The sequence below is a fragment of the Hibiscus syriacus genome, unplaced genomic scaffold (genome assembly GCF_006381635.1).
Source record: "Hibiscus syriacus cultivar Baekdansim isolate YM2019G1 unplaced genomic scaffold, ASM638163v2 tig00111644_pilon, whole genome shotgun sequence".
In the NCBI taxonomy this organism is placed as follows: Eukaryota; Viridiplantae; Streptophyta; class Magnoliopsida; order Malvales; family Malvaceae; genus Hibiscus; species Hibiscus syriacus.
This window is the reverse complement of record NW_024063144.1, coordinates 1,283,617-1,309,854: the sequence shown is the minus strand read 5'-3', so window position 1 is coordinate 1,309,854 and position 26,238 is coordinate 1,283,617. Positions and strand designations below refer to the sequence as shown.

At 34.2% G+C, this 26,238-nt stretch overlaps 1 protein-coding gene and 1 pseudogene across 1 annotated transcript; one reads left to right on the top strand and one right to left on the bottom strand.

The window, feature by feature from the left end:
• Nucleotides 1-2,168: 2,168 nt before the first annotated feature.
• LOC120166680 (tRNA uridine 5-carboxymethylaminomethyl modification enzyme MnmG-like) lies at nt 2,169-16,507 on the bottom strand. Its single transcript, XM_039175918.1, has 13 exons — nt 16,320-16,507; nt 16,074-16,225; nt 15,768-15,859; nt 15,323-15,436; nt 12,473-12,803; nt 11,044-11,223; nt 9,935-10,015; nt 6,015-6,233; nt 5,715-5,857; nt 4,280-4,446; nt 3,445-3,662; nt 2,938-3,030; nt 2,169-2,592 (listed from the first exon to the last, which is right to left on the bottom strand). Exons 1-13 carry the CDS (start codon nt 16,501-16,503, stop codon nt 2,398-2,400), a joined length of 2,169 nt encoding a protein of 722 aa, XP_039031849.1. The 5' UTR covers nt 16,504-16,507; the 3' UTR covers nt 2,169-2,397.
• Nucleotides 16,508-19,067: 2,560 nt separating this feature from the next.
• Nucleotides 19,068-22,408, top strand: LOC120166710 (annotated as a pseudogene).
• Nucleotides 22,409-26,238: the final 3,830 nt, after the last annotated feature.

Sequence of the window (26,238 nt, the reverse complement as noted above, 5' to 3'; positions counted from 1 at the left end):
TGTAACATCATCTTGCGAAACACTAATGTAAGCAATGAATCGTTCAACATCTTCATTGTCGGTTAACAAATAAACTTTACCTTTTCTCTGATAAGATAGCCTAAATCTACTTAAAGGCTCTAAATTCAATTTATTTGCAACACGTAACATTAGAATTTCATAAGTTAACTTTTTTAATGACAGTTTTAGTTGAAGATTCATGGGTAAATGCATATATTGTAAAATACCATGAACATTCTCCCATGACCCTCCAAAACACAAATTTATCCAAACATGATCAACATTAGATGATTTCATTATTGTAAATTAATTTACTAAACAAACGAGCTGCGAAACTAAAACCTGTTGCCGAATGAGGAAGAATGTCGTTGGATATAGGAACGGATGTCGCCGGAGAGAGTGATAGATGGAGATGGAATGAGTTGCGATTTAGGGATTTAGGTTATGAGTTGCTTATGCTGCGTAGTTATATACCCAAAACATTTGTGTTGAGAAACTAAAACCTGTTGCGAATTTGAAATTCAGTGTTGCGACAATCAGAATCGCATTGCGATAGTCAGAATCGCGTTGCGATAATCAGAATCGCGTTGCGATAGTCAGAATCGCATTGCGATAGTCATAATCGAATTGTGATTTACATATTCGCATTGCGAATTTGGAAAATCGCAATGCGATAGTCAGAATCGCGTTGCGAATCTTGAAACTGATTTGCGATACCGGAGATCGCGTTGCGAATTATCGATTGCATTACGATTTAGTTGGTCATTTTGGCAAATCCAAAAAAAATTGGTTAAAATCGTATATTATAAGGCATTTTTGGTCACTGAGGTTATTTTCTCTAGATCAAATTGATATCAGGTTAGGTACTATAAGTTATTGCTAGATTAATATCGGGTTTGGGGTAGGGATGGCAAAAAAACCCGAATCCGACGGGAAAAACTGAAAACCGAATTAAACAGGGATGGGAAAAAACCGTTTATGTTAAATGGGGACGGGGACAGGGACGGGTTTAGTAATCCCCGCCCTGATTACCCGACCCGATACCCGACTCGATACCCGGCCGATAAATATTAAAAATAAATTATATATATATATATATTAATAAATTTAATTTAAATTAAAATATATATATAATATTTATATTTAATTTAATATATATACCCGGCCCGATACCCATTTAAATAACTGTTTATGCTAAACGAAGATACCCATTTCCCCGCGGTTTTCCCCGATTACCCGATGGGGATCCCTGTTTAAATCCCCGCAATTTTTTAAGCGGGGACGAGTACGAGTTTTTTAAACGGGGTCGGGGACAAGGGGACCAATACCCGACCCGAATCCGACCCGTTGCCATCCCTAGTGGTCATATAAGATCATATGCAGGTCAGATTCAATTATCACATTATCATATTCAATTCAAGTTCAATTCATTCTCGAGTGTAGGTGAAGTTCAAATCCCAAATTAAAAGTGTTCACTTCTTTATTTTAATCACATTAACCGATCAAATTGAATTAGTCCAGTTGATTCAACCAACCACCAAATTAATTCAATCAGGGAATAATTAATTTTCTTTTAATATTCGATTAATGATTAATTTGATTCAAACTCGGTTAATTAATCGAATATATTAAATATTAAATATATTTTAAAAACATATTTTAAACTCAAATTGATTAATAATTAAGACTATTATTTTTTTAACCACACTAGACCGATTAAATTTTCAAGCCCTAATTAAATTTTAACCCAAATAAAAAAATATCTATTAAACTTAAATTAATCCAACTAAAAAAATTGATTAATTCGATCACCGATCAAATTAACCGACTTTGTTCGATTCAGTTAATATTTTTTTTAAAAAAAGTACAATTCGATTAATGATTAAAGGAAAAAAAATTCGATCAATGAAATTTTGATTCTGTAAGTGATCTAGGGCTAAAGAGAGATTGCCAATGCACAAAATGGCCATATTTACTCTAAACAACCCAAGAGGACGACTTAAAAAAAAACTCGAACTAAGGAATTTTATATTCTACCGCAAAAATGTGTAATGATCAATGAGAATGCGGCAAAATAACTTCAGACAGCTTTAACAAAGTAGTCGAGGATAAATACGGCAGTTAGAACCTGAAAATTTGTGCTAATTACAAATCGCATAAATTACACGAAAGATTAATAAGGGGACTAAAATTAAAACTAACCTCAGATTCCTGGTCCAAATGCTACAAGAGGTTGTAGCCTCCGAACAGATCTTCAAAGCAAGTGCTGCCCAAGGTTCTCATTGTTAAGACTCGAGATCCCATCCCGGTTAAATGTTCCTAGATCGTTCTTCATAAATCGCACCGATGGCGGGACGTGCATGAGTTCAAAATAGACGACGGGTTTAAATTCTGCTGCTAATTACCGACTACCTCTGTCAATGCATTTGACGTGTTCTCAACGACGTCTGCCATAACAGAAGCATGCATCTGGTGTCTTGTCAGTTCTTGAGCTTTTCTTCGGTTGCTTTCAAGTATAATCATAAGAGCAGTGATGTCTGCTGGACTAACCCCACCCACTCTGCTCGCTTGACCAATAGTTTGCGGCCTGACCTGTTGGGATCAAAATTAAATTTCAGTTACGATTGAACAAGTCTAATCTGAGGAGAATCAATCTTCACAAACATTTTAACAATTTATCCAGGCAAATTCCCTCTACTGTAAACTTCTTAAAGTTGTGTATTCAATGCAGTCTCCACATCCGGAAAAGAAATATCGTATGTTATTGTGAAATATTTCGAAGCGCACCACAAACGCACAGACAATCACACATTAATCATTGCCAAGTTCTCTCCACAGGCTGAATGCATAAACATGATCCCCAAAAGTAAAGGATCTCCACTCCTTTCGTAGCATGCTTCAAGATATATTTCAAATCCAAATTTTTATACTACAGACCTTGGAGAGTTTTTCACGTGCTTCAAGGGACAAAGTTGTCATTGCATAGTAATCCAAGTCTTCTGGAAGTCGTCTATGCTGTTGATGGACCATCTGCAAGCAAAGAGTGTTGGATTTGACAAATAAAATAAACAAATCAAAGAAACATTGATAAATAATTTCCTCCCTATTTATATGTATAGAGAGAGAGTTAGGATTCACTTGCGCAATGTAAACTCTTTTAATTTTACGCAGATTTAGGACTATTAGATAAGTGAAAATAGATGGCTGAGATTAACTCCTTATTTTTTCCAATGAATATCTTCTCATTTCTGACTGTTACTCTCAACCGTCTATTTTCACTCATTCAACGGTCCTAAATCTGTGTAAAACTAAAAGAATTTTACAGTGTAATTGAATCCTATCCCAAATTTATATATTGATGCAAAGGAGTGTCGAAAGTGGCAGATACATGCAGAGCAATGACGGCATAGAATGATGTTTGACTCTGCAACTCTAGACTCATACCTGTTGGAGCTGGATTTTTTGGCGATTAATGAAGCCTTCATACTTTATATCTATTTCGACACATTCTTTCTCTGTTCTTGATAACGATTCATTCCCAAAACCATGCTTATCAAGAAGTTTATATTCAATGTGTGGCTTCTTTAGAAGACTCTCTAGCGTTGAAGATTCCTTCACAGGTTGACCAGAGAGATGAGAAACCTCGGCAGTGAAGTCTCCTCCTGGAAAGCAATCACAAAATGCAACCATTTTTTTAACTCCAACAAATCACAAACTTCTATCATTGCTTCTAATACTATCAAGGCTTACATCAAGTTGAAGTTCAGATTAATGACGAAATTTGATGCAAAGAACAAAACAATCAAGCATAATAGAAAGATGAGGCCACTGACAACAGGCATGAAATTTGGCCAAACTTCCTATTTATAATTGTTTAGGAACAAGATCCATATCTAGTACGGCAACTCTTTTCAATTTGGCTGGGGTTAAATTTCTCTTAGATTTGCATTAATAAGTTCTATCATGCAAGTTCGAGAAAATTAAAGGTCAACAGTTTCATGGGCAACAAATAAAACGGTAAAGAATAACAATGATCCATAACTATATTGGATTAATCTTAGTCTGTCATACAAAAAAAAAAAAAAAAAACCCAGAGAAAAACAAATGTTCCCCACGTATGAATCTGGATCACTTTCATAAAAGTTTTCCCCTTTCCCAACTATTTATTAGTCATAATCTTCTTCCAAATTATAATTAAAAATAAAAGTTCCATATGAGATGTATAATTTGCAAGCTGCAGGCTGTCGAGGAGGGGGGGGGGGTTAGAGATAATACGAACCTGAAACCCTGACAGTTTTCAATCGCTTTTTCTCATCTGAAATCCTTGATTGTTTGTCCTGGTATATTTTCCAGCGCCTGTCGTTTATCAACCCAATCTCACGCCCCAAAGGTGTGAGACGACTATCCGCATTATCGGATCGAAGAAGTAATCGATGTTCTGAACGGCTAGAGAAGGGAAAAGAACGAGACACAAATAGACATGATTAATATGTGTAGTTTAATGCTAAAACCGGTGCTAATCAAGTCTACCAAAAGAAAGAAAAGAATGGATGATACAACTTCATAAGAACATCACTTATAAACTAAATTAGAACTTACGAGGGAACCAAAAACTAGATTGAACTGTAGTATTGAAACTGCTTTTAATGGCTCCGAATTGGAGAAGAATGAAATACATTCATTTAAGTTGAAACAAAAGGAAAAAATCTAAAAACTTAAACCAAATTTATGTTTTACTGATATAAATGCTAATCATTCTAATTTAAAAGATGAATATGTAAAAAAACATTACTACTATACTAGAAAAAAATCAAGCAGCCAAACCAATCCAAAACATTAGAATTCAGTTTGGTTTTATAGAACTTTTTACACAATTCCATTTGGTTTTGGTTTTGGTTTTTTCCCCTTCTTATTTCTATCCACCGAGAATATAAATTATTCAATTTCGTTTGAACGTAAGAAAATAAAATAGAAAAGAAACAGACAAAAACAACAAACAAGCAAACCAAACCTTATACAACTTTATTCAAAAGGATTTAATGTCAACTCAATAAAACTCTTTTAAGAGACTAATTAGATTTTATTTTTGAGTGTTGACTTTAATAGTTCTCTGATTATTATCAAGTGCATTGGCAGTGGATATTTTTCCCACAAGTGGGATAAAATGGTGACAAGTTCCCCATTCTTTTATTTTTTTTTAATTCTTAAATTTACTACAAAGACAATTGCCATTATTCTATCACTGCTTGTGGAAAATATCTTCCATTGGTATTGCACCAAATAGTTGTCCATAGTTTTTACATCAAACAAAAAATGATTAAATACTTTTAAATCATCTCAAACCAATATAATTATTAGCTAGGCAAGAGCCCACGAAATAATCTTATTGTCTTTTGGCCTAGATTAAGACTAATTGGTGTCGGTACATGTCCAGGTTAATTAAAAGGAAAGTCCTAAGGTAAACAGAGAAATTAAATTTAAATCTTTCAGATTCAATTAAATCTTTCACAAATGAAATATTTGAAAATTTGGATTTTGGAAGTGTCCTCATATCCACAATCATTTCCAAGCATAAATAAATTTAAATTCCTGAACTCGGCATAAAGAAGAATGTCTAATTGCCCTACCTTCAAAAACCAAAGCAAACAGCGAAATGGAAAAAGCATGATATACATAGAGAACTATCATAACCGATTGAATCTGGAGTTGCTTACCTGGTTAACATTCGATAAGGCTCTCGAAGATCCTTAGTGACCAGATCATCAATCAATGTTCCAACATAACTGCTTTCCCTCTCAAGAACAATAAGGGGTTTCTCATCCGAAAGCCTGGCAGCATTGATACCAGAAATGACACCCTGTTTAAAACATTTTTTTTTTTAAATAAGTGATAATAGAAAGAACCAAAAGAACTTGCTGCCATTTAATACAGAAATTTTCAAGTGAATAAAAAATCTATTTTGAATTGGGAAAGGCACCCTAATGTACAGAATTTAGAAAATTAAATATATAAACCTGTGCAGCAGCTTCTTCATAGCCAGTGGTTCCATTTATCTGACCAGAGAAGAATAAACCTTCAATTTTCTTTGTCATAAGAGACCTAGAGCACTGATGAGCTGGTAGATAATCGTATTCAACAGCATATGCAGGTCTTAACATTGAACAGTTCTCTAGTCCAGGTAAAGTTCTCAAGAGTGGCAACTGTAATCTTTCTGGTAAACCAGTTGAGAAACCCTGTTAAATTGATAAAAAAAATTAATAAACCATTTATGTTAAAGAGAAGATGTACGAGAATTTACTTAATAAGCACATACTAGAAAGCAACATGTAACTATTAATATGATAATATGGGCAATTCAACACATCTTCAGCATGTTTAAACAATGAATAAAACTATTATAGAAAAAGAAAACCGGAAATAGAACATTTATAGCACAGCCCAATGTAGCATTCTAGTTACATGAATGAAACTAATTTCAGAACCTTAGTAGTAAAAGATTTTTCAAATAGAAAGATTTTAGTCAACACTTCCAACTAATAAAAAGCAATGTGGAAGAAACATAAGAATTTCCTAGGATACCCATCATAGGACAGCCCAACATAGCAACTAAGATACCCTTCGTACAAAAGCCCAAAATAGAAACAAAGCATATCGTAGTGGAGACCTTATTTATTGCGTTGACACTTTCAAATATGTACTGACCACAAGAGTTTGAAGTATTTTCTTGATCATGGAATTTCTTCTACTGAACAACAGAGATGGGTTACTAAGCTATTAGGATTTGATTATGAGATTGATTATAAGAAGGAAAGTGAAAAGCTAGTTGCTGACGCACTTTCTCACCTTTCAGAACAAGTAGAACTGATGGTAATATCCACTCTCACTTGTAATAAACTTGACATAATCATAAGTGAGTGGCTGAAGGACCCTGAAGTTTTACATGTTCTCAAAAAGTTGGAAGATCCTGATTTAGTTCCTAATTGTAGTTGGAATTCCATAGATTTGCAAAATAAGGGACAAATTGTTGACTTCAAAATATTTTTGTCAGAATCTTATCCTAAAAGAATTTCATTCGTTCCCAACTACAGGTAATTCTGGCTTTCTTCGCACATATTGATGCATTAAACAACTTTTTTACTGAGAAGGTAAGAAGAACACCGTTAAGCAGTTTGTTGTCGAATGTGATGTTTGCCAACATAATAAAAGTGAGACAGTTGTTACTTCTGGTTTACTTCAACCTCTATCGATTCTTGAGGAGGCTTAGATTGATATATCTAAGGATTTCATTGATGGTCTTCCGACATCTCAAGGAAAAAACTATTGTCTTTGTGATTGTGGATCGTCTCATAAAGTATGCTCATTTCTGTGTTATTCGACATCCTTATACTGTCGCAACAGTTGATCAAGACAAGGTATTTACCAGAACCTTTTGGGAAGAGCTTTTTCGCTAATAAGGTACTCAATTGAATGAATATTGTTTATCATCCGCAAATTGATGGGCAAACTGAAGCAGTGAATCAGTGCTTGGAGAACTATCTTCAATGTTTCGCAGGTGACAAGCCAAAAGATTGGCTTAGGTGACTACCATGAGCAGAACGGTGGTACAATACCACATATCACTCTTCCATAAGGATGACTTTATTAGACAGTTTATAGTTGACTTCCTCCTATGATTGCTAAATGCATGTTCGGTTCTTCTAAAGTCGATCAAGTAGATGGGGAAATGTGTGATAGAGATAAGGTGATCAAACTTCTAAGAGAAAATCTAGTTGTTGCACAGGCTCGAATGAAACAAGGAGCAGATAGATGCAGAAGTGAACGGTTGTTATGACAAGTGAAATCCAAATAACACCTCAAGCCATACTCGATAAGCATATTGTGAAACATCACAGATTTTCTACTATTGAAATACTTGTTCAATGGGCTGATTTAACGGTTGAAGATGCTACTTGGGAGTCCTACAAATCGTTGAAAGAGAAATTTCCTGAGTTCGTGGCTGCTCAATCTTGAGGGAAAGACTGTTTTGAAGAGACGAGGAATGATAGGATCCTTGATTTTAGGAATTTATTATTTTAAATAATTGATTACTTAATCTTATGAATTTATATTAGAATATTTAATTTCCTTAAATGTTTTCTGTTTCCTTGTTCGAGAACCCTAATTCTTGGTCACCAAAGATTATAAATCCTATAAATATGTAATGCCACTAGCTTTTTTCTCAAGCAATAAAAATATAACAAAAAGGCTTGTGGAAACTGTTTGGAGGTTGATCCTCTTGAATTGATCAAATTTTTTTATAGAATCTTATATTTAGGGATGGCAAACGGGCGGGTCGAGTGCGGATACCCCCTCCCCCATCCCCATACCCACCTAATATTTTTCAATCTACCACCAGCCCACCACCCATGATGGGTACAAATTTTCAAATCCACACCCGCCCACGCGAGTACATTTTTCAAATCCATCCCCACTACCCACTAGCGACATACCCATCTAGACCCGCCTGACAGCAAACTAATGGGATGTTGGAGTTGGTTCCCAGACAGTTCGTGATGGGGTAGCAACGCATGCTTCAATTTGTCAGAGGAGTGGCTCTACGAATGTTATGGAGACAAATTGTAGGGAGCATGTAGTCGCAGAGCTGGATTGTTGAGTTGCTTTCGATGTTAATGCTCATAGTGCGCCTAATATGGGTTTTGAGGGGCTAAAGAACATGGAAACTACTGCTTTTGATGTTAATGCATATAGTACGGCTAATTTGTGTTTGGATGGGCAGCATGGGCTAAAAAACATGGAAAGTGACGTGGTTAGTGGGATTATGGGTTTAATCAAAGAGCCGAATATTTCCCTAATTAAAGACCAGATTAAAGACTAAATATCCTTAATATTTGGTTAAATTATATGTTATATATTATACAATATTAAAATTTATAAATTAGTCTCTAAAATTATACCTAAATTCATAATGGTCCAAAATTTAATAGATATTTAGCTGGGCGGGCGGATGCGGGGTGGGTAATGTCTCAAACCCATTACCCGCCCACCACCCACGACGGGTACCACTTTATAAATCCACACCCGCCCACTACCCTTTAAAATTATACCCATCCCCGCTCCAATTGGAGCGGATGCGGTGCGGAATCCACGAAACTGTACCCGTTTTCCATCCCTACCTATGTTTAGGGATGGCAAAAAAACCCGAATCCGACGGAGAAAACCGAAAACCGAATTAAACGGGTCGGGTTCGTGGATGATAAACGGGGACGGGGAAAACCCATTTATTTTAAACGGGGACGGGGACGGGGACGGGTTTGGTAATCCCCGCCCCGATTACCCGATTACCCGCCCCGATACCCGACCCGATAAATATTAAAAATAATTATATATATATATATATAATATTAATAAATTTAATTTAAATAAAAAATATATATTTAATTTAAATATATATATATATACCCGGCCCGATTCCCAACCCAATACCCGACCCAATACCTGGCCCAATACCCGTTTAAATAATCGTTTGTGCTAAACGGGGATACCCGTTTCCCCGCGGTTTTTCCCGATTACCCGACGGGGATCCCCGTTTAAATCCCCGCGGTTTTTTAAACGGGGACGGGTACCGGTTTTTTAAATGAGGACGGGGACGGGGGACCAATACCCGGCCCGAACCCGGCCCGAACCCGGCCCGTTGCCATCCCTACCTATGTTCTTATCAACTTTCCTATTAATAAAGGCAGCATAGAATAAAAAAGAAAGAAAATTTTGTGACACCCTTCGTTACTTTCCCAACCCATTTTCCTGACCCAAGTATCCATAAAAGAAAACTCCCCAAGCAAGGGAGAAAAGGGTATCATCACGTCAAAAGGCATAACTAAGCAATCATCTACTGATCGACCCCATATTATTTGTGAATGAGGCACAAAAGCATTACCTGCACATAGAGCTCCGGCACAGTCCGACCCTCTGGTTCAAGAAAAATCTGATGAGACTCTTTGTCTTGAAATCTCACAATCTAAAGAACCAATGCGAAATATGTTTAAAAAAAGAAGAAGCTAAATTACATTATTTGGAAAATTCTAATTCAAATGCAAACAGAAAGGGTTTTTTTTTCTTTTGAAAAATATTATCAGCAAATAAGATTGAACCAACAACGCAACAGCATACTAGGAAGCTTAAACTGTAACAAAAACATAACTATTTGGAAAAATAAAAGGAATCATCCCATGTACTATAAGAAGAGCCAAAGTTACAGCATAAAATAATAGGTTAAACTGTAACAATCCATGCTGTAGTATAGCATTAAAAAAAAGAGTTATGTGTCAATCCAGAGTTACAGCATAACTCCAAGTATGCTGTTAATCATCCATATTTGTATGAGAGAAGAGTTATGTTTTTTACCCGTGAAATGCTAACAATCTATATAAAATAATGGGTAGATCAAATAAAAAAATTAAATATGAAAAAAGAAACAATTTGAATGGCAAAAAGAGCTAGAGTTACACTTGCAAATATACTATCAGCAGAGCATATTGTCAACAAATAAAAGTCTCATGTGATAGCTAAAATCTTCTCTAGGTGTGCATGTGTATGTGAACAGAAACAGCTTGGAGTTCAGCCACCTATATCACAAAGAAATCTTTGCACTAACTTTAAACCGAAGCACATGAAAATTTACATTCTCATAGCATTATGAACACAAGTCAAGATATAGCTCTTTAAAGTTTAAGAATCATGTAGGCTATCACGCCGAACTTATGAAATGCATGGTAACAAACAAAAAGGGAGAAGTGAAGCATCATGGATAGATAAATGCACTACACCGCATAGAAAGACTTCTCACTGCAAGTTCAACCAATAAAGTAAACACAAGAGAATAGTCTTAAAAACTCTAAGATGCCTATGTAGGAATGAAAAAGTGAAAAATTACTTCAGCTAGTGATAAGTGAAACACCATATATGGCTATAACACTAAAGTGCTTAACAAGACATTTAAATGCTGGTTCAGCCAACAAAAGTATAATTCAAACAATAAGACGTTACCTTATCTTCAATTGAAGGGCAGTATCTAGGCCCCTTAGCTTCAACCCATCCTCCATAGGTAGGAGTTTCATGCAAATTATTTTTTATAAGCTGGTGGGTACTCTTAGTAGTCCGTGTCAGATAACAGCACATTTGTTCCCTTTCAATGTGGAAATCAGGATCAAAACTAAACCAGCTGACCTGAAAAATATTAAATCACATATCAAAACTATCATAAGAATCAAAACTAAACCAGCTGACCTGAAAAATATTAAATCACATATCAAAACTATCATAAGAATCAAATATATCAGAAATTTCTCTTTTTTCTCTTACCAGAATAAGTATCAGTAACTTATTGGTAAGAAAGGAAGAATAAGTCTTAAGCAGCTTACAAGCCAACTGTATTGCATCATGTAATCTTATGTTGTTATCAGATACATTCTGAATGACAAAAACCAGAAATTTTCTACACGCGATTACCCATTTCTCTGTGTAATTGATATTATAAAGTTCTTACAATGGTGAAACTAAAAACTCTCTTTCACTATTTTTTTTTATAGAAAGGAGAAGCCTCACTAAAAAACCCCTTCATAACCATCAAGCTACTAAGTAACTCAACTGACATTGGAAGGAGGAAAAGAGTGCCTCATATTTTATTGCTAAAAAGGAGTTGCACCACATACATCACCAGGATATTACAACCAGATCAACCACCATCCTAATCAAAACCCTGTAAACAACAACAAATTACCCAAACAATAAATACAAACAAATTATCCTATACCCTCCTTAGCCAAACTATCAGCCTCCCAATTGACACCTCTCTTTACAATCCTAATAATTACACTACAATCCAATACACAATTGACAATTTCCTTAACTAAATGAGAAAACAAAGCAGGGCAAGCCCCCGGATTATTTATCCAGTTCACTGCAATAGCAAAATTAGTCTCTATAATTAACCGACCCTTTCCCTCCTACTCTGACTCCATAAAGAAGGCTAAACCAGTTTGAATGGCCTTCAACTCGGCTAAAATAGGCGGGCCTGGGCCAGAAGAAACTGAGAAAGAACCCAGCATCTTTCTCTTCTCATCTCTAAGGATTCCACCAATCCCACTGCTTTTCCAGTCTCTGCTCACTGCCCCATCCACATTAACTTCAAAAAGAACCAGGGGGCGGGGGACTCCACAAGTCTGATGAGGAGATTGACTTCTTAGACCATTTACAAGAATCAGCCAACACCAGATCAGCCACTAGACAGTCTGGGGTTTACAATCTATGCACACTCTTTCACTATTTCGAATATAAGAAAATTACTATATGGCCCAAATATTTTTCAATCTATGCACCCTCTGTTAGAGGGTGCCAATTTTTGAAGCATGATTTAATATCTTAAGTTTTACAATATTAATCCACTGAACCTACATATGAGATTAAATGGAAGGACCTCTTCATCTCCACGCTGAGGCTCCAAAATAGAGAAATCAACAGTACGACAGTCCACTCGTGCCGGTGTTCCAGTTTTTAACCGATCAGTTTCAAATCCAAGACGCTGCAAGTTCTCTGTCAGACCATGTGATGCAGACTCACCAGCTCTTCCAGCAGGCAAAGAAGTCCTACCAACCCATATTTTACCACTCATAAAAGTTCCAGTAGTCAGTACAACAGCAGGGGCGTAGAAGTTCATTCCAAAAAATGTGCAAACACCTTCAACATTGTCATTCTTTCCAAGCAAAATATCTGTCACCATTGCCTCCCTAATTGAGAGATTTGGAGTGCTGAAAATAAAAGCAAACCCACAGGTTAGCAAAATAAACAGTTACGTCATCCATGAGTATAGGCATGTTAGCATTATGATAAACATTGGCACAAAGTAGGCAAAAGAGGTGAATCAAGTATATATGATTTGATTTTAGAAAATTAAGGATCTCAACTGCTAATAACTGTTAGCATACAACTTTGTTTCCCTGAAAAGCAAAGGACCAATCAATATCGGTGAATCAAATTAAACTGCAAATTTGAAAAATGAACACCTCAGATAGTCGAGGTGTTCAAGCAAGTTATAAATCAACCACAAGAGAGAAGAAGCACCTTACCCACCTTGTATCGGTAAAACCCTAAGCACGCTTATATGGAATGCAAGAGATGGTTAAAAACAATGTTTCAAAATCAAACTAATTGTTGAATCCATGGGAATACTTATGCCTTCAGTTTGATGCTTAAGACAATAGTTAAAAGCCTTTGTTTGGAAAGTAATTCATAAAAAATTGGCTGTTAATGTGGAACTTGTAAAACATGGGATTTCGCTTGAAATCTTCTCTGCCCGATGTGTGGAACCTTTGGATGAATTTTTTAAAGTTGTGGAATGTATCGTTTGCTATGCCAGTAAACCCGGCTGGGCTGTTATCTGTTTGGGGAGACTTGGTCCCGAGGTCGAGTATTTGGCCTTTAATTCCAACTGTGATTATGTGGTCAATTTGGAAATTCAGTAATGAGGCGGTATTTGAGAAGAAGAAGCTGAATTTTGCGCATCTGTTATCCCTGTCTAGATATAGAGTTGCTGCTTGGTTTCCTGCAAAATATCCCAAGGTTGTGGTTCCATTTGATGTCTTGTGGGGGATCCGTCTTTGGCTGATCAATGCCTTAGTGCCCCGAGTAATCCTTCTTGCTCCTTGACATGGTGTCCTCCTAATGGTTATTTCAAAGTTAAAGTCGATGGGGCAATGGATAAGCATTGGAGTAAAGGGGGTATTCTTAGAGATTCAGATCGTAAGGTCTTGGGGTCCTTTTCGGAAAGTGTTGGCTCGGGACCTCCTATTTTGGCTGAGCTTATGGCGGTGAAGGCTGGTTTATGCCTATTTTTTTTATTCCAGTTGGAGTAGGAAGGGGCGGCTTATCTTAGAAACTACCTGTAATAAAGCTGTGGATTGGATAAAGGAGCCTGGTTCTTGCTCGCCCCTGTTTACCACATTGGTGAAGGAGATTGCTGCTTTAGTTGTGGAGAGGAATGTGATCGTGAGAGTCATTCCGAGATGTGCAAACTGGGAAGCTGACAGCTTAGCTAAATCTGGAATTGGTTAAAGATAGAGGATTGATGTATTGTGCTTTTGGTGTAATTTTGTAATGTGTAAGTTGGTTTTTTAGGTGTTTTTGTTATTTTAGAGGTCTGTCTGGTTTTCAGGTGGCAGGTATAGTATTGAGTCTAGTAGGAGTGGCGTCCTGAATTTATGTAGGAGGATGTATTTTGTTGATTATTGTACTGGCCGTATGGTTGTTGTTTTTCTTGTTTTTGATTGATAATAAAATTTTGAGGCACTCTTTCCTCCTCCCAATGTCCGTCGAGATACATCCGTGTATTTTGACGGTTATGAAGGGGGGTTTTAACGAGGCCTCCCATTCTTATAAAAAAAATATACTAATGGGTAGCAATGGATTTATTCTTCTCCTATTTGATTTCCAAATTCTCTTAAGAATTCAAATCTAGAAGCAACCAAGAGACTTTTTTTTATAAGAATTGGAGGTCTCATTAACGAACTTATAACCATCAAGACCTGCGAGCTAGCACTCAGTTACACTCCCTTTATAGTACAAAATGCATCAGAAAAAATATCAGGGCCACATATGTTGTTTTACATTTTTCTCAGAAAATAGGTCAATACAGCCAAAGAAACAAATGGTTATAACAAATCAAACTCTTAACTTTCTTCAGAATACAGACCCCTCTAAAATAACATTTCTAAATTCATATACTTGATGCACCACAAATCATTGTCCTCTTTAATTAAAGCTGAAAGAATGAGAGGCTATATTTTAAATCAAATATTATTTGCATGGTATTACAGTTTTATCTGCGATTGTTTTTTTTATCTTCAGCCTTAGTGAAAATAGCTACTCTAAGGATTTAAATAGAAGTCTGGTTATAACTATTCTTTAACTTCTGCGGCAACAGTTCTATTTCGATGTCCCAAACAAAAACAGATCAGTTAAGACTTTTTCTATCATGCCTATGTTTCTTTATCAGTTTTATTATATTAGAATAAAGAACTCTATCAATTTCCTTTGAATATAAGAATGCAATCACAAATGCCCATATAAGATATACTCATATACACCTAACTATAAGCTAGAAATACCATGATACAAAAATTAATCAGCTAGTTTTAATGCTGTCACAATATCAAGGTTTACTCCTACTGAACAATATTAAGTTATTAATTACACCTTAAAAATATGTTTTCAATACATGCTAATTACCAAAAATGGATATATAAATAGGAATAAAAAGAAAGAAACTTGCCTCTCTACCACTTTTTTCATTTCCATCGCATATTCCCTTTTGTCAGTTTGTGCACGCAATGCTCGGACAGCAGGACCTCTTGAAGAATTAAGAATGCGCTTTTGTAAATAGCACCTACAAGTACCAAAAGTCTCAATAAGTAAATAATTGGATTGCATTGTTTTGCTTAAAACAAATAAATTTGAAATAAACAAGTAAGATGAGAGTTATTGATTCTTCTGGTTTTTCTTCCAAATTATTGCTCAAAAAACAAAATCATGTCCAATTAAAAAAAATGGCTGCAAAATGTAAAAAAAAAAAAAATCCAAACATAAATGTACTGTAAAAGAATTAAATTTATAGAACTTATCAAATTTAAACACATTTTACTTTTAGGTTAAAGCCTCCCAAAGAAAACCAACACAATTGGCAAATGTAACTACATTTGGAGAATTAAAGAAATTACCTATCTGCAATCTTTCCAATTTCACCACCAACCGCATCGACTTCATGTACAAGTTGTGATTTTGCAAGTCCGCCCACCGCTGGATTGCAAGGCTGTAAGTAAAGAAAACCAACTTATGCCAGTAAGTATGGAAGGAAGGAGGATTTTATGTTAGGGGGCGAATTTCTAACATTCTAAGGGGCAAAAAATATTATCAATAAAAAATATAAAGAAAAAATTCAAAATATATGATTGTCGACGCCGTTTGGTCAGTGCACTAAGGAACCAAATTAAATCAAATAAAATGATAAAATAAAGATAACCAACCTGCCAAGCTATCCGGTCGATGTTTAGAGTAAGAAGCAAAGTTTTGGCCCCCAACCGAGCGGACGCGAGAGCAGCTTCACAACCCGCGTGTCCACCTCCAACCACAATAACATCGTACTTTTCATCGCCAGCTCCCGCATGCAGATTCCAATCTGCAGGTTTTTCGAATGAGAAATTTAAATTTGAAAGTTGAAAATTACCCAACACAAAACCTGTTCGATGAAATGTCTGAAAAGCTAATCATACTCGAATGGGCAGCTGAAGAAGAGTAAAAGCAGCGGAAGGAGAATTTTTTGAGCACGGAGAAACCAAAATTGCAGCGGCGATGAGCGAAGGCGTAGCTATGAGGGCCAGAGGAAGGAGAGAATATGGAATATAGAGGGAAATGGTGGCGCGTGAAGCGCGGGAAGTGGACGGATAACATTGACATTATTTTCAGAGATAGAACTACTGTTTATTTCCTTGGTGCTTTGGTCTTTAAACTGGTTGTTTTGAGGCTCCCAGTCTACAAGATAACAATCTGGTCAAAAGACCTATAGGTCCCTTTAAATTTCGAAATTGGGTAAACCGGTCCTCAAAATAATGCAATTTAGTCCCTATCAATTTTGAAAATCAGCAATTAAAGGTAATTATAGTGTTAATATTTTCTACAAATTTTACATAATTTTAATTGAAATAATAACAAATGTAGTCATCAACATTTACATATTAGGTCAATTTGGTATTAACTGTATATAAGGTAAAAATATGTAAATAGTCACTCGAATATGAACCATGTTTTTATTTAGTCTTCCAATTATAAATAAAAAGTTATGGTAACTTAAAAAAGTAACAAGTTGGGTTGTCTTATATAAATAAAAAAGTAATAGAGGATAGCGTGAAAGTTAATAAATTTGATATAATAAGAAATTTAACACTCGACTTTTACAATTTGTTTTAATTTGATCCTAATTCCAAAATATCAACGCCAAGATTTAAATATTATTTTAATTTGGTCCAAACACTTTGATTTCATTAGCTCCAACGTGAATATGCACTTCCACTGAATAATCTGACCACTTCTTGACAATAGGAAAATTACTATTGATTGAAAAAACATTGACCCAGTGAGTTCGAAGAAATCTCGACTCACTTCCGGAAGAGGTGATCTCATTTTCGAGTCCGTTGTCTGACTTCTTCTTCAATCACTAATGACGACGTAAAAAGAAAAATACAAAAAAAAATCGGTTCAAAAGATTAGAACCAAAAGATAAGCGAATGAATAAAAAGACACATATCTCATAGATTTGGGTGTTAAAAGCGACATTATCGCCGAATTATTAGAATTTACTCCTAAAACTCATTTTTTGTTATGTTTCAAATATTTCCCATAGCTTGTTATTTTAACAGTTTTGGTTGGGCAACTTTAGTATTTTAGTTTCAAATCTTGTTCTCTACTTTTAGAGGAGTTTGTCTGTACATTGCTCTTTTATGTATATACATAAAATGTATGCAAATCACAATGATTGTTACCTAAAAGTGACTTTCATGTAAATAATTCATTTAGCTTTTAAACATGCTTATGCAATTTCACCGCAAGTTGTTTTAATGTATATTATATAACCCTTTATGTTGGTCATTCATTGGTTAGTAGAAGGAAAAAAATGTTATCAGAGTAATATCTGTTGTTGGAGCTAGGTGATCACAATAGTATATGTTATATGGCGGTAGCAGTGTCTTTCGTGGCCGTTATTGTATGATTGCGATACTCGCAGTCACCGCAATAGCGTCTGCTATAACTGCAGACCATAATCACAATAAATATAACGTAACTAAAAATATGACCACAACCATAATTTAAATCTATACTTTGACTTGTAGCAAAGAAGTATCAACGAGTTAGACAAGAGTCATGGAGTAGTGAAAGGTTTTACCTATATTACATAAATTGACTAAATAATTGTATACTACAAATATCATATCTGTAATTTATTTTATTTTAAGATCCTTCCAAGATTCTTAAAGTGTGAGACGTAAAATCAATCTTGACGTATATTTGTCGAAGATAATAATTAGAGAGGTAAAAGGTTGATCCGACCTGTAAAATTAATTGAAACTGATTTAAGTTAAAAATTTTTTTATCTAAGCATTGATGATCTGAAACTGATTTGAGTCAAAATTGGTATTGACTTGAACCCGAATTGGACCTAGAAATTGTGGATCTGAACTCGACCTACACCCGATCTGAGAACGACTTGAACCCGAATTATACCGAAAATATGAAAATCGAACCTGACCTGCATCCGACTGATATAAACTCGAACCTGATATTAACCTGATAAATAACTGGTATTACCTGACCCATTTTCAACCTGACCTGTAATTGACCCATCATGTAAATGATCCGACTTGTTATTGAACTGATATGATATTTACATGACTTATATATTATCATTGATGAAATTATAAGATTTTAATGAAGTTACGAGATTTTGAGATTATAATAAATCATGCTAATTAATATGGTTAAATTTTAAATGTTATAATAAAACATTAATTATGGTAATTAAGTTAATAAATGTACTTACTATATTTAATTATGATTCTTATATTATAAATCTTAATTATAATCATTAATTTTATTTTATTAAGTAATTTATTTATTGAACATAATTAACTAAAAAATAATTTAAATGTATATAAGATTAATTTATGTTTTATGTAATAATTAATTAATAATATAAAAATAATTTATTCTAAAAATTTTGACATATATATAAAAGATAATATAAAAGATAAATTTAATTGACGTTGAAAATTTGAATAACATTCGATTGAAAATTTGAATAACATAAAATTTATAATAACATTAACAAAAGTAAATATGTTAAAATTTAAGCTCTCAGATCTTATAAAAAAAAAATTTATAAGTCTAAAAATCTTACTTTAATGCCAAAAATTTCTTCATAGAGTTTTTATCTCAAAATATCTAAATGTTGCCAACATTATTAAATTATGGGTAACTTTTCCGCTTTAAAAGTCGAAATGCCACCAACATAATTTAACATGAGTAACTATTTAGAAAATAATTTACAAGTTACAACAATTTATTTAAGTCAGATCCTCTACAAGAAAATACATTTAATGACACATGAACAATGACACACGCTAATTTATGACTTGCAAAACATGTGTATCATAAAAAAATGTCATGTTTTTTAAAATCTGAATGATTTATGACTTACAATAATGTGTGTCATATTTAATAGTCATAATTCAAAAAATTTTAAAAAACACGGAGTACACTTTTAATTGTGTGTCATCTGTAAAAGTCGTCTTTTAATTCCCCCAATATTTTCATCCTTTCCCGCTTCTTCCCCTCGATAATCAGTTCATTCTGGTCCACAACTCCCGCAGACAATCGCTTGCACATCTACTCTCCTTCTCCAACCACCGCCACCACCACTGATTCTGTCATCTTTTCCGAGCCAACTCCTCAGCCTTCGACTCCAGTGCCTCATCCTCTCGATTCTCTTTGATTAGGCGATTCTCTTTTTCTTTTACTTCATTCTTTTTTTGTTTCTAATTTCCATTCTTTTCAATTGTCTAAGAAGGTGATAAATATGTGGGAATTGCAGAGGTTCACGTCGCAGGGGATTCCTGATGGTGCACGGATTAGATCTACTATGTGGAAGGTAGTTTTTTCCCTTTCCCTTTATACTATTTGCTTGCTGAGAATTTGAAAAATGTGGAAATTCCTCGAAAAATGTGATTATTTTTTTATTAATACTAAAGACCGTATTGTTTGGTTATTGTGGTAGTTGTTGTTGGGGTATTTACCACCTGAACGTGGGCAGTGGTCGTCAGAATTAGCTAATAAAAGGTCTCAGTAAATGTATTTTAAGGAAGAGCTCTTGATGAATCATGTAAGTCATTTTCTTTACCTTTTGCTTGATAAAATAGTGTATATGACTTAGTACGCAACTATGACATTCATTCTGTGGATGTGCTAGTTGTGAGTAAGTATGATACGATTAGTTGCTTTGCTTAATTCTAATGTAGAATTCCAACATCATCTATAAAGTATTAAGTGGAAAGAAACCGATATTAGTAGAGAGCTAGAACATGTAACTACTATTTTGTAAGAGAAAAGTGAGGCTTATCCATCTCTTGCTGGCTGTACATTGTTTTTCTCTCCTAATAATAGAATGACTTTGCATGAGTTTATTTATTTTTCGGCATTATTGTCCTGAAAAGTAGTGTTATCTTTTGTGGTTGTTGTCTTTCACTTCCTTTTGTTCCTGTAAGAGATTTGGGGTTTTTGAATGTTTTTATGGCTAGTCAGTCAGAAATCATAAGGAGGTTGGAGAAGTCTGTGGCTTGTGACAATGATGAATCAAACTCTGAGAGCATGGGTCTGCTTTCAAGATCACATATAACTCACGAAGAGCAACCTTTAAGCCTTGGGAAAAGCAGTTTCTGGAACCAATTCTTCCAGGTACCTTCTTAGGCTGGTCTGAAATATAAGTTTTTGGAAGCCGTACATCATTCCATGTGTTTTTAAACTTTAATGTATGAATGTGTTAAATATAACATTATAAAAAACTTGGTTAATCTTGTATGAATTGATTAAGTTTTAAAACATGAGCTAGCCTAGCAGTCTTCATGTTAGCTATTCCTGAAGCCTTTTGCACTACATGCATCGTTGGAGAATATTATGCCTTGCAATATCTATATTTAATTTACCAATAATAATTTCTTTCGTATTGAATCTTTCTATAATTTCTTAGAGATCAAGGTTTATTATTTATTATGTTGATGTTGTTTGGCAAATATAGTAGGAAAGATTGCATCATCTAAGCTTCATATTGATGCAAGCCTTAAGCTAAGTTAAAATGAGGGGGAAATTACACAGTCCATGCAATTCAGCCAAGTCGGTTTCCATCAATGCTTAGTTGAGCATACATGGAGTCTTAGTTCAAAACACTAGAATATATGTGACAGCAATACAAGGGAATTATGATTTTCAGATTTTAATAGAATCTATGAATGGAGTGCTTATGGATATTAAACCTTTATTCTTTATTTTTTATTTTGGGGACGGGGTTATTTGTAGGAGTCAAAAATCATAGAACATATTGACTGAGATGTGATGCGCACTCATCCAAACATGCACTTTTTCTCTGGGGACTAGCAGCTTGCAAAATCTAATCAGGTAACAATCTTCTTCTTTTCTTTTATTATTTCATGTGAATTTAGTGTTTCACCCCTTTGGACTTAAGTTTAGATATGGATTGAATAATTTCCAGACTTACATGCATATTGCTTGTTCATGATGCAATGAGAAACATATTAATCGTATTTTCCAAGTTAAATCCGGGTATAAGATATGTTCAAGGAATGAATGAAATCTTGACACCTCTATTTTATGTATTCAAGAATGACCCTGATGCGGAAATGGCGGTAAGATCTCATTATTGTCCCCACCCAGTTGTTTTTTATTAAATCTCTAACATGCGATTGTTTTGATTTTCATATATTGAATATGAAAGGAGGTTTCCATGATTTTCTTGTTTTTGTTTGCAACTCCATTGCATCAAATCCATCCCTTTTCTTTCCCCAAGATACCTAAAAAGTTGAAATAAAAATAGTATCTTTCAAATAGATTACAGCTTTTGAAAAACAATACGGTAATGTTCATTTATCATTATTGTTATCAACTTGGCGGACATATACATATCATATGCACCAAATATGGAGTATATATGCCAACATATAGCCATAGACCAATTACAATTTCAATAAGAATAACATAGATTATAGTTTCTTTGTTATCATGATTTATGATCAAAGTACTGATTATCTTCTTCAATATTTTCCATATTTTAAGTTTTGAAGGCTGCTGCCGAAGCCGACACATTCTTTTGTTGAGTTATTGAGTGGATCCCGTGATCATTTCTGCCAGCAACTTGACAACAGCAGTGTGGGAATTCGTTCCACAATTTCTAGGTTGTCACAACTTCTGAAGGAACATGATGAAGAGCTTTGGTGTCATCTAGAGATCATAACTAAAATAAGATATCGTTGCAAAATTTAAACATCTTTTATATCTTGACTCATGCTTGCCTCTTACCTGCAAAATTTTGAACACTTTCACCTTTGTCGTTTTCTGCAGCTTGTCAAGGTAAATAGTTGGGCTTGAATGCTAACTGTTGTGTTTAAATATCACACAGGTCAACCCCCAGTTTTACGCATTCAGGTGGATTACTTTGCTATTGACACATGAATTCAACTTTACGGACAGTCTCCACATATGTGACACGCTTCTTAGTGACCCTGAAGGCCCTCTGGTATGATTACAATTTTTATCTCATTCAATTCTCTAGAACTTTGCTCTAAGATTAGGGGAGGAGATTAGGGATGACAACAACATGGACCGGGTTAGATTTTAATCCAACCTATCACTTAACAACTTTAAAATTTTAATCCAACCCATATATGGCCAAAATTTTAATCCATTGACTTCTACAACAGACATATATGAATGAGTTTTTCAGTGCATTAGTTTAGTAACGTACAGTATGGTTAAAGTCCAAACTAATTATAGTACCAAACCAAATATCTACTTGTGCCTTCAGATGCTCTGGAGTTTTTTGGCCGCCAGTAGTGCACATGCATATACATAGATATGGTTTAATGGATTTACTTTAACAAGACCTAAAACTTTTCATTCCAAAAGTTCATATTTCAAAGTTTGGGACCATGTTTGAAATGAATGTTTTCCCATGGTGTAACAGCTAGTGTTCGGTTCACTAATTCCGTTTCTGATCAGGTTTTGGATCGTGAGGAGAAGATTGAACTTCTAGTGGACAAAACAGAAAACTTGCAATTCCAGGTTGGTGTTATCTTCTCTTTTGTGGTTTAATTTAGGGTCTGGGTAAGCATCATAATATATATATATATATGGTTTTGTAATAATATCGCAGGCTGATAGCTTCCAGAGGCAAGGGCGGCAACTGCGACGAAGGATGTGGCTGCAGAATCTGCAAATGAAACTGATGGTAGGAAGAGCTATAGTTGTGTTCATTTTGTGGCTTTTTGTGTGTTGGGTTTCAAATGTTGACTTTGATCATCCAAAGTTAAGAACCATTACAATATTTTTTATAACTTAAAGGGAATATATTGTATGCAAATAGATTGCTTATATATAATATGATATATATATTTAGTATTATGAGGCATTAAATGTTATTTAGTTTGATTATTTGTCAATCTACAATATATATATATATATATATATATGATTTACAAAATATAATCACGACACAAGAATGTGTGTCACCTTTTTTAATGACGTGTGCTTCAATGACACGCAATGAGCAACATACATGTGTGTCATAAATTTATGACGAGGGCTTCAATGACGCGCAATGAGCGTCATAAATGCGCGTCATAGATTTATGACACACAATTGCGCGTCATAAAAAATTCTTGTCGGTGGCTTCAACGACATGCATTTGTGTGTCATCCGCACCCATAGACGACGCACAATGCACGTCATTAAAGGGGTTTTTTCTAGTAGTGGCCAACAATAATTTACAAGGCAGCAATAGCAACAGAAAGCAGTAGCAAATAACATTGCATCAATTCAACATTTCTGCATTCAACAAGCATACAGTTTGCGGTAAAGCCAAAGGGAATATGATGGCCAACAATGCCAAATATTTTTGACTTTACCAAACTCTTACAGAATCAAGCATTCAACAAACATTTCTAAATCAAGCAATATATCATGACATAATAATTCAAGAACCATTTAGCATGATGCTTGTTGTAACTTGTAAGGCATCCTACAAAAAACAAAAGTATGAATAAACCTTTTGAATTTAATAAACATAATAAATATAAAAAAAATGAAGTTACCTCTAAAGGGAATAAACAAGACAAAATCATTCACAAACCAATCACAATGTTTTGACTTACTATTAAACACCCTACAAAATTAAAATTAAAATCATTAATAAACAATTTAAAATATTAATGAAATTAAAATTAAAATAAAATAAATAATTTATTTACCTTTACATAGTAGACTCATTAACTACAGTAAGATAATATTCATCTGTTTCCTCCTGCTCAAAACCATACAATCAATTACATGTTGTTACAAAAATCTCAACATTTTTAGGTAAGATTTTAGCTCTCAACTTATTCAAAATTCGACCCCCATACTAAAGGACGATTCAGATGCAACCGAAGTAATTGCAATAGCCAATATATCTCTCTCCATGCGAGAAAGTTATGGATAAGAAATACTTTGATTTTTCTAATACTCCAAAATATCAAAGTCATATTCTTTAGTTCGAGGGAAAAGGGGCAAACTGATGTAAGAATCAAAATCCGATCGTCCACTCCTTGAAGTAGCTAAATTGGCATCCAAATTCTGGAAAAAAAAAAGAATAATTAGTCAGAAAACATAATAAAATAAATAAAATTGAATATAAAATTCTAAAAACTAACATGAAATAGATCTAATTTTTTAAATGATCGAGGCCAATTGGAACTTGACCCACTTCTATCTAAAGATGTGTTACTTTGGACAGAAGATGATGATGATGATGAGCCACAAGGTGCATTTTTTTTAACAAAATACATATAACTCAAGAAACTCATTATAATGAGACTTACCCTCTGTTGAACCTCATCATCAACATAAATAATGTTATACAACTCCTTCAAAAGTTGTAATTTATATTGAGGATCAAGTAAAACAGCAAAAGATAAAATCATTGAATGATCAGACCAATATTTCTCATATAGTTCAACCATGGGTCCTGTCATTGCAGAAATACCTTCACATGGATCATTATGAGCATCACACAACAATTTCTCAATTGTGACAATTTTACATTTTTCAGAGTTCTCTATGAGCAGTGGGATGGTTAGTCATACACCTCCAGAGTCCTCATTCTATAGAGGTGTACATCGTCATCCGTCTCTCATCAATAAAATGTAGTCGTTGTTAATGTTTGATGATGATGAGAGTGAGGAGGAAGAGCAACTTATACGAAAAAACCCTTATAGAAATAGACAACCACCGTCTTGTGGAACAATTTTAAGATGCAGACATCGATAAACTTGTTTACTTTGTAATGTTTTTTTTTTGTTTATCAACAAATGAAATGAATTATGTGTTTTTATTTATTTTGTCTCTTAATGTTTTTATTATTTAGTTTTTTAATTGTAACGATTGTATTTAATGTTTCTATTCTATTTAATGTTTATCTTAAGGAAAAAAACAACCCAATAATTCTAGAAGGCTTCCTGAGGGCCTATAAATTTTTGTGAACTCAAGCTATTTGAATCTCACTTGAAGTAGAAAATATCTAAAAATATTTCAGTATTTCAAAAGAAAAACTTGATTTTTTTTTGCTAAGATGGTTACTATTCTTGCAGTTGTTTTTTATGATTGCAAATCTCTGTGCATGTCTTTAAAAAAAAATTCAATTAGAGGAGATGAAGTTTAAAATAGAAAGGAAGATTCAACTCAGAAGAAAAAGGAGAATACATTCATTATTTTTTATACTGCCACTATCATCCAGGTGGTTTCCTATAAGCGATGATGTCAACCTTTCTGGTATGATTGAGACATACTATTCTCATTCTGTTTCTCATGTGGATTTGTTTATAGAGTTTGAGGATGTTAATGATGATCCTTCAAGTTCAAATATCCAACAAACTAAGAAATATGAGTTTAGTCAAACAGAGATAGATGATGATGACCTGGAAGCTTAGTTCCAACATAATTGGGATTGAAATATGAATAAGAAAAGTTATATGTCTCTGTTTATGGTTTGTTCTTTAATGTAATATTTATTTTAACTTGTTTTGATATCTTTAATGTCATGTTAAATGGTTTGTTCTTTAATGTAATGTTTATGTTTCGTTGTTTTTTAATAAAAATTTATTACAATATCATATTGAATTTAATTAGTCCTACTACAAACAAAACTTATTATAATATTGCTTTCATGATTCCAGAAACAGTAGAAGCAACATGTCATCACATGAGAAATTTTGTGGAATATTTTCGATGTATGAAATTGAATTTGTTTTAGCAATATTAGAGATAGTGATGCTTCTACAATGGGTAAGCTCTTTTTGTTTCATCTTTAGATGCATTGTG

What these genes read in the sequence shown, in the direction of transcription:
- LOC120166680 (XM_039175918.1), bottom strand. Translation starts at nt 16,503, where the DNA reads ATGTCAATGTTATCCGTCCACTTCCCGCGCTTCACGCGCCACCATTTC. An exon ending in CTCAGCGTGGAGATGAAGAG is followed by an intron (nt 11,224 to 12,472) that starts GTCCTTCCATTT and finishes AATATTTTTCAG; the next exon opens with GTCAGCTGGTTTAGTTTTGA. An exon ending in AAAAAATCCAGCTCCAACAG is followed by an intron (nt 3,031 to 3,444) that starts GTATGAGTCTAG and finishes CTTTGCTTGCAG; the next exon opens with ATGGTCCATCAACAGCATAG.